Here is a 9,968-nt window from a genome sequence, read left to right as displayed (position 1 = left end):
GCCAACAATTGCTCAGAGGCTGTTGCCTCTCCCTTTTACAAAAAAACCCATCACAATAGCTCGAGTGACTGATGATTTCACAATGCCTATGACATCATCAGTGCCTATGACATCATCATCAGTGATGTGATAAGATGATATCCACGATGACATCATGGTGATGGGACATCATCAGTGGGACAAAAATTGAAAAACAAACAAACAGACAAAGCCCACTTGCTCCCTTTCATATGATGATATAATATATATATATATATATATATATATATATATATATATATATATATCAAAATGACCATCCTGCCCATGTTCGACTATGGTGACACGATCTACCGGATGGCCTCAAAGAGCATCCTCAATAAACTGGACACAATCCACCACTCTGCTATTCGCTTTGCCACGAGTGCCCCCTTTTCCACTCACCACTGTGACCTGTATGAACTTGTGGACTGGCCCTCCCTTCACACCAGGCGGCTTCAACACTGGCTTCAACTAGTGTACAAGTCCATTCTCTGCATGTGTCCACAGTACCTCTCATCCCTCCTGCATATTTCCAACAGCAATTAAAGATCCAGCAACTTCATCATGCTCTCCATCCCAAAAGCCCGTACTGTCTTTGGCCGTAACTCCTTACGCTTTGCCGCAGCAAATGACTGGAACACACTTCAAAACACACTGAAACTCACAGCTCTCATATCTCTCAACATGTTCAAAACACACTGAAACTCACAGCTCTCATATCTCTCAACATGTTCAAAACACACTGAAACTCACAGCTCTCATATCTCTCAACATGTTCAAACACACCCTGAAACAGCTCGTAGTCGACCGCTGCACCTGCCGTTAGGACTCTCCCTCCCTCTCTCCCCCTATAGTCCCATCATTCATTCCCAGCAACCCCCCTCCTTCTGCATCTTTGTTGATTGAATGTTGTTGTTTGCTTCCTGATTTTACTTCTGTCTTGTCGTTATTTACTATACGTATTTTATATGTGTTGCCTTGTGCTGACCTGATGTACTGTTTGTAATGTTTTTTACCCTTGCTGCGGCCCCTTGGCCAGGTCACCATTGTAAATGAGAATTTGTTCTCAACGGTTTTTTACCTGGTTAAATAAAGGTAAAATAAAAAAAATAAACTTTTCCTGGCTGGATTATTTACGCTGTTTTTAACCAAATCGGAATATAACATCAGTTGAAACTGTAATGATGGTCAACAGTTTCACCTGCAATACAAACACTGAACAATGCAGAAAGTTGTTTCAAAAACAGAAAGAACAGCACAGTTGCAAGAGCAGCACAGTTAAAAGTTGACTAATGTTCCACCATGGAACCACATTGTATTCAGACAGATATCCTCAGAGCCAGAAAAAAAAGAGTCAGACAGAAGTGTCAAGGCAACAGAACAGTTAGCAGTTCAATCTGCTTCCTCTGCTTTACTAACTAAACACATTTGAATATCAATTTCCTCTTGTTGTTTTTCCCTTTTCTGCCTGTTTATAGTTTCCCAACTGTTCTCAGCTGTTCACTCAGAAACAGGCTGACTGTGAACCCGTTCCCCCTACGAACCAGACTTCTGGGTAAGCTGGCTAGAGGTTTTCAAAGTGGGCGGCTCAGTGAATAGAAGTGGAAAAAATATGGCATTTCGTATCAAAAGGAGATCACATAGAATAGCTGTGTGTGATTTGGTTAAAGAGATCATTCAGAGATGCATGTGATGTTCTAGTTGGAAACTGGCTATATCATTTAATGACCACACTGGCTGTGTGGTCATTAAAGTATCTAATCTAATCTACAGTAGTTTGGTGGAATTTTGTTGTTTTTCCCACTTTCCCAGATTCTGAAACAAATAAATGCCTTCAGAAAGACCTTTTATGTATTTGATGTAGTCTGATCAACGTCCCGATCTTGCCCCGTACTGCGTGAGGACCAGTGTTGGGCAAGTTACTTTCAAAATGTAATATACTACATATTACTAGTTACTTTCATTTGAAAGTAATATGTTACTTTATAATATTACTGTCTGTGTAGAGTAACTCATTACTTATTACACTACTTTTGCATTAGTTTCACAAAAATAACTGCAGTAGCAGAATGACATCGGTGCCTGGAACCATCCCGAAAAATAATTTAAACCGTCTTGAAGTCAGTGTAAAGTTTAAACAATCCAAAATTCTAAATGTTAGCCTTTTCCTTCCTGTTATTGTCATCCATAGTGGTTATTTGCATAAAAACACACAGTTTGATTAGGAATTATTTTTAAATATGTGCTTTGATAATTAAAAAAAAGCAACTTAATTTGTAACTTGAGTTACTTGACAAAGTAACTGGTATAATATTACTACTGAAACCCTAAGTAATAAGTTATATTACTGAGTTACTGCTAAAAGTAATATATTACATGTAATATGTTACTTTTGTAATGAGTTACCCCCAACACTGGTGAGGACTACAAAGATGTAGGCTAATTACTGAATGCTGTAGCCCAGAGGTTCTCAAATGTTTTTCAGCCCTTACAAGATAGAAAATATACCGGGGACCCCCTCATTCTGATTTGTGATTTTGGGCTAAGCTCAATTGTTTCCATGGTAACATGCTTGACTTTTAAATGTATAGGTTTATTAGATTAGAATGTTCTCCATGATGAACCATTTTAGATTTAAAGCATAACATATTTTCATTGAACTATGAAGCTTTTGCAACAACAACAAAGAGTTTTTATTTGTATTTTCCTGAAAACTTTTCGCGGACCCCCTTGCAAAGTGCCACGGACCCCTGGGGGTCCCCGGACCCCCATTCGAGAACCACTGCTGTAGCCTACACACCTGTGTTGAAATGCCATTCACCTCTTTCTCGGTCTGTCTCGATGTGATGAGCGGCTCGGTAGCAGACATTCTAGGATCTAGGTTCATTCCTGTGTCTTCGGCTATGCAGTAAAACACCAACTCTGCCATTAAAGCAACTTCACTTTCAGATGTGGGACGCTCCCCCTGCTTCTCTACCTTGGCTCTCCCTCCCCTGCACCCCCATCTCTCCTTCTCTCCTCCTCCACATTCCTATCTTCTCCCCACCTCCCCCCTCTCCTCCGTCTATATTGCTCATTCTCTCCCCACCTCCTCCCTCCCCCTGCTCTCTTCTCCCCCACACCTCCCCTCCCTTCCCCTCTCCTGCTCTCTCCTCTTGCTCCTCCCCACCTCCTATACCCTCCCCACCCCATCACTCTCTCACATTCCCCCTGCTATTCTCCCTTCTCCTGCGCTCTCCTCTGCTCTCCCCTCATTCCTATATTTTCTATATTATCAATTGTTCAAATGTTATCTTTATTCTGTATATTCTTGTTACTGTGTGTTAGCTAGAATTAGCTAGACATACTTTCTGTGAAGCCCTCTGAGACATGCTTGTGAATTAGGGCTATATAAATAAACTTGACTTGACTTGACTTGACTTTCGCTGTCTCTCCACTCCACGGTGAAAATGCTCTGTTTACAATTGATTTACACTTCCTGGATATGTAGCGCCTGCTTTCAATTGGCCAAACATGGGACACGTGATCGTGTGCTAGAAGCATGGCTAGAAGTATTTTAAAGGGTTTCTGTGCAGATGGCATGGTGGTGTATCATGGACACGCGGACGCAATATAGCAAAGCAATATGCTAACCGCACATACTGTGTAAGCATAATAAACCACAATAGTAGGGTATGATATTAGTTGTGAGAAAATTAGTTCATTTGTTTGTGCACACTACCCTTCACCCCATTTTGTAATGGACTATTCCTCGGGGGTGTTTGGCCAATCGCAGGCTTTGTTTTGGAACCCGCCCCCACCGCTTCAGGAAGCTGTACTTTGAGCTCCAGTCCGCATGACAGACAGGAGAATAACAAGACCGCTCATCTAAAAACTTGTCTTTGGATCCTGGACTGTTTCCTCCTTTTACCTTCCCGACCAGCAGCGCTGCTCTGAGCATCACATGGAGACGGAGAACCTGTCCGTGGTGCTGCACGCACAAGGAGACCTCCGGCTGGTATATTAATATGACAGATCTTTTGCACTAACAATTCCTATTGCAGTTTAGTTGCAACTCTGGGTGTTGCTCAACTGACATTTGTTGCATTGCCAATTTCTCACAGGAGCATCGCCCCATCCCAGAGCCAGGACCTAATGGTATGAGATAAGCATCACTTACTTCAAATTATGAAACATATTCCAACCTTGTTTTCTCCAAAGAACAACTGTAGGAAAAATGGGGAACCACTATGGGTCCTTGAAGGGGTTCCAGGGGTCCATAGCAAATTGATGAAGTGTAAACTTCAGCATAATTTAATTTACAAGAAGATAACACCATTCGAGAACGTAGACGAATCACTGAATGTTTTGATCATACTGTAGTTTCACTGTTATCTCTCTACCTGCAATAATATGCCTACAGATAGTCATGGAATTCTGGGCAAAATCATATCTGTCAATAAAGATTTGGTTCAGAGAGCTGACATCTCATCATATGGGTGTCCAATGTCCATGGCTCTGATGTGGACTAAATCAGGCGTCCTATAGGACCATTTAGCAGTGATTCTCAACCCGTTTCATATCAAGCTTGATATGAAAAAGCATCTACATACAGATCCATCCTCATTGTGTCCTTGTTTTGCACCCAGATGTTTTGTTGCAGATGCACTCTGTTGGCATCTGTGGCTCAGACGTGCACTACTGGCAGCACGGCCGCATCGGGGACTTTGTGCTCACCAAGCCCATGGTGCTGGGGCACGAGGCAGCTGGGCGCGTGGTGAAGGTGGGCTCAGCAGTCAAGCACCTCAAAGCAGGTAAGGTGGTGGAAGTGATTGGCAGAAGAAAAAAAAAGTAGCCTAATTATTTGACAAATATTGCAATGGCGTTTTTCTTCTTGTCATACATTTTTCAGAACTTGCAAACAAAATTAAACTGGGAAAAATCAGATAAAAAATAAAAAGAGATGTCAGTGAGCAGGATTTGTTGAGTTTGACAACACAACTCTAACACACCTTGTTTAGAAATCCATTTTGGACGCAACTCTCTCTTAAGCAACGAATTGCAGCCTCTGCGATTTGGAAATTACAGAAATATATATTGCGATTTGGATTTTTTTTTTCTATTCATTTTTCAGCTGTAGAGGGTGGTGCATGTCAGAACCTGTGTGTCGCAACCTAATTTCGTTATACTTGACTGGCTGAGTTTCCCAACAAAGAAGCTTGCTAAGAGTTAAGACGCTTCTTAAGGAGTTAAGAAGGCTCCAAAGAAGTGTTTCCCAAATGCCTTCTTAACAGCTTTCTTAACACTTAGCTAAAGAAGGATCTTAACACATTGAGTGCCAGCGACGCCATATGGCGTCATTAGAAATTTACCGTAGAGTGCCAGCGACGCCAAATGGCGTCAATAACTCGAAATTGTTTTTTTGACGGGGGGGTGTCCATCTCAGCTTCTTACATCGCCTCTTACAATATGAGAGCTATTGAATGTGTCTAACCTATTTTACAGAACCCTTAGGTGGCGACAGCGCTCTCCAGATGAGAGAACGTGGAGTAAAACACAGAAGAAGTCATTGGGGAAAAAGGAAATCGCATCGCATCCGTCCGTATGCAGCTGCTTCATTGAAGCATAACGTTTAGCTGTGCCCCTGCAGCAGCCAATCTGCTATCACAATTGAGCACCTCGGTGTCCGCTGCAACAGCCTCCGTGTCCGCTGCAACACCCATTCGCATGATCAGCCGTGGATTTGTTATTATTCTCAACTCGAAGCATGGGAGCTGGTACACGCGGCTGTAAAAAAGCTGGATCTAGCGGACTTTTTCCAGTGCTGAGCACACGCAAAGCAAACAGCCGAGCAGAGCAGAGAGACACTCCTCCCACAACGGGGGGGGGGGGGGGGGGGGGGGGGGGGAGGAGGAGGGGGGGAGGTGGGGCACGCAGAGCAGCATACACTTCACCCAGACAGACCCAGACATCAGAAAATTAGCTTCAGAGTCAGTGATGTGCTTGAAATGTTTAATTTCACAAAAGGCTCATTATCTCAGCTCGTAGAAAAAAAGGGATGTTTTTGCTTCAGTCAAGCTATCTTCTCCGGCTCATAACTAAAGAACGGAAAATGGGATCAATAAACTTTTTTTTGCAGGTGATAGAAGAGAGTCTCATCGTTATTTGTGCGTGTTCAGTGTTTACATAGTAATTATTAAAGAAATTATATGACTGTTTTAAAATGCATTGCGGCCTATGTGGCACAGCAAGCAACCTTTTGCCCAAGGGCCGTGGCACTCAAAGTGTTAAGAAGCATCTTAACTGGAGCTGTCCACCATCTCGATGTGAGAGGTCCTCTGCGGCCCACTAGATGGCACTCTGAGCCCACCAGTGGGCCACGACCCAGTGGTTGAGAAACACTGTTGTAGAATAACCTAATTGTGGTCATGTTAAACAAGAACTTCTTCTATTAAACATTATTTATTTCAGACATGGACTGCAGTTCAAATTGATTATATACACAGCATACAACAAAATTGCGAGAAACACTACAGAATTTAAGCGACCTTGGGTTCTGTGAAAGGTGCTATATAAATCCACAACATTCTTATTATAAAAGGAATCCATTCTGATTAGAGGAATATAGCCTACGGTAAAACATTTAAAACACAAGTAACCATACATACAGGGGAGATTTTCAAGTGTTCCCCAATTTCAAACACTAAAGGGTGCATGAAAGAAAGGAAAACGGGAAAAACACAAGAGGAACAGTGGACACAAGTATCTCCTTTTGCCTGACGCGGCTGGATCTGCCAGTGTTTCGTCATTAAGAAGGTGTTAAGAATGCCCCAGACCCTTCTTACAAAACCTTCTTAAGGAAAGATCATCTTAGCGCTAAGAAGCTTATGGGGAAACGCAGCCTTCTTAACGGAAGATAATTTTAGGCTAAGAAGCAATCGGGAAACGCGTTGGCTTCGTTGGCTTCTTACGGGAGCCTTAAGAAGGGTCAAAGAAGCTTCTTAGCGCTAAGAAGCTTTTGGGAAACCCAGCCAATAAAGATATTCTATTAAATTCCAAAGGCTCTGTCGCCTACAAAACGCACGGCAGATAAGTAAGATAAACAAGCCCTTACGTTTCAAAGAACAATAATCATCATGTAAATAGGTTCTGTTATCTACTTCCACTATTGTTATTTCATTACGCATACCCACTATGATATGACATTTAAATCTATGCCTTCATGGTACTGAAAGGCACTTTGGATAAAGGCATCAAACAAATGCCATGTACAAAACATCATTTTGACAAGATCTCACGGAATCTCCCACATAATACAAAGTCATTTCATACGTTTGTACCGTGCTGTAACCGTGCTGTAATCGTGCTGTAACCGTGCTGTAACCGTGCTGTAATCGTGCGCTTGTATTTTCCAGGCGACAGAGTGGCGGTGGAGCCAGGCGTGCCCCGTGAGATGGACGAGTTCTTCAAATCGGGACACTACAACCTGTCGCCCACCATCTTCTTCTGCGCCACGCCCCCCGACGATGGAAACCTGTGCCGCTACTACAAGCACAGTGCCAACTTCTGCTACAAGTGAATACACACTTCCTGTGCAGGCTCACAAGTGAATACACACTTCCTGTGCAGGCTCACAAGTGAATACACACTTCCTGTGCAGGCTCACAAGTGAATACACACTTCCTGTGCAGGCTGGAGCCTCGTTCTGTTGTTGTTCACAGGACGTTGCATAATGACTGATGATCTCTCTCTCTCTCTCTCTCTCTCTCTCTCTCTCTCTCTCTCTCTCTCTCTCTCTCTCTCTCTCTCTCTCTCTCTCTCTCTCTCTCTCTCTCTCTCTCTCTCTCTCTCTCCCTGCTTTACATAACCCCTCTCCTGTCTTCTCTGGCTGCTCGCTCTGTCTCTTCTCACACCTGTCCAGGCTGCCTGATAATGTGACGTTTGAGGAGGGAGCTCTGATTGAACCTCTGTCTGTGGGGATTCACGCCTGTCGCAGAGCCGGCGTATCTCTTGGCAGCACTGTGCTGATCTGTGGTGCAGGTACCAATGTGCTGTCATTTCTCTATACTGCTAAACCCCAAACACAGACTTTATATAAACCACAGACTTGATATAAACCTCCCACCACTAAAGTTTAGACTGTAGTAGACGGACGACTTGGAACTTACAGCATGGGCATTTCACGGCATGCTGCAAACAAATACAATAAGCATTATATTGATTAAGCATTATATGATTCTATATTTAAGGAATTATAATGATAAGGATGATATATTTAAGGTATTTAAATCAACACATACTGTGTATTGAGAGTAGTCACAAAAGTGAGAATCATACTGACTCAACAAAACTCAAGTGAGGGAAAAACCAGTGAACCCAAACACCTCTGGTAGCAGACTTAATATTTAACATGTGCTTTTTATGTTAGATAATTCCAGCTTATGAACAACTGACACATCTTCTTAGGGTGTTTGATATTTCTTGCGTAATCTTGACATACATTCCTAGCTTATTTCCTCTCTTGCCACAGGACCTATTGGGCTGGTCTGTCTGCTCGTTGCCAAGGCAATGGGGGCCTCACAAGTGGTCATTACTGGTAGGACATACAATGAATCTACACTTCATCTCAAACGGCCGGTAGCATGTTAGACTGATTCTGATTGGCTGTAATCCACTGTACCGTTGTAAACCGTCCTCAGATCTGTTCCCCGAGCGTTTGGCGCTGGCCAAGGAGTTGGGCGCCGACTTCCCGCTGACGGTGAAGAAAGGGGGCGGAGCTCAGGATCTGGCCAAGACTGTCGGAGGCCTGCTGGGAGCTCCGCCTCACATTACCATTGAATGCAGCGGTGTTGAGAACAGCGTCCAAACTGCCATCTACGTACGTGACGACTTACCATTGAAATGTGCATGTAGAGGATACAAACTAACTCTGTGTACACACACAGATAGACATAACAGCTTTGTCCATGGACTGTTAGTACTGGAAGCTGTGTGTCATCAAACAGTCTCATTCAGTCAAATCAACCGAGTGACTTCTGAGTGGTTCTCCACCAGGCGACCCGCTCCGGAGGTGTGGTGGTGCTGGTGGGTCTCGGCGCGGAGATGGCCACCGTTCCTCTGCTCAACGCTGCCGTCAGAGAGGTGGACATCAGAGGGGTTTTCCGCTACTGCAATACGTGAGTAAATACTAGCCTGTTTTGCCTTTCTTGTTAGCAGAGCTTTTCAAATCAGGTTGTACTGCAGTTCATTCACATTTCAGTCAAAAGTGTGTCTTGTAGTCCGGTGCGCCATCTTGACATCAGCTACCGCCTTAGCACAAGCCCCATCTATAAAATAAGCAGTAGATGCCAGAGAGGACCCATCAGTAAAAGACTTGTCTGACTGTGTTGCAGCTGGCCGATGGCCATAGCCATGTTGGCGTCGAAGAAAGTGAACGTGAAGCCGCTGGTGACCCACCGTTTCCCTCTGGAGCAGGCGGCGCAGGCCTTCGAGACGACGCGTCAGGGCCAAGGGGTCAAGGTCATGTTAAAGTGTGACCAGAACGACCAGAACCCCTGACCCGAGCCGCTGCAGTGAAGCACAACTGCCTGACAGGCAGGCAGGCAGGCATTCACAAATATAGGACATTGACCTTAAGAAACTTCATTCTGTCACCAACAGGTTAAATTATTTTATGTGTATAATTTTATAGAATTTGTAATTTTTTAAAAGGCTCAAAATGTCAAATACTTTTCATGGTACAGAAATGTTTAATATAAGAAATACTGAAATTTAATCACTAAAATAAAGTGGTACGAAATATAATGCAATTGTTCAATTTCTTTTGGCCATACCCTGCACTACCCAGCTTCAGGCACCAGGGGGAACCAGAGGCTCAGAATTGAAGCACATGGCAGAAAGAAGTCTTCATACAAAATCAGTATAGAATACCTTCAGCCAGTACGGTCAGGCCTCATACAGTTTGTAGG

At 43.5% G+C, this 9,968-nt stretch overlaps 1 protein-coding gene across 1 annotated transcript; it reads left to right on the top strand.

Annotated features, from left to right (window-relative positions):
• Positions 1–3,867: 3,867 nt before the first annotated feature.
• sord (sorbitol dehydrogenase) lies at positions 3,868–9,793 on the top strand. The gene is made up of 9 exons (XM_083662233.1): positions 3,868–4,018; positions 4,125–4,158; positions 4,650–4,814; positions 7,416–7,575; positions 7,922–8,040; positions 8,531–8,596; positions 8,700–8,878; positions 9,055–9,176; positions 9,393–9,793. The coding sequence occupies exons 1-9, from the start codon at positions 3,965–3,967 to the stop codon at positions 9,556–9,558; spliced, it is 1,065 nt and encodes a 354-aa protein (XP_083518359.1). The 5' UTR covers positions 3,868–3,964; the 3' UTR covers positions 9,559–9,793.
• The last annotated feature ends 175 nt before the right edge of the window (positions 9,794–9,968 follow it).

The sequence above is a fragment of the Poromitra crassiceps genome (genome assembly GCF_964638095.1).
Source record: "Poromitra crassiceps genome assembly, chromosome: 28".
Lineage (NCBI taxonomy): Eukaryota > Metazoa > Chordata > Actinopteri > Beryciformes > Melamphaidae > Poromitra > Poromitra crassiceps.
This window is presented reverse-complemented; position numbering and strand designations above follow the sequence as displayed.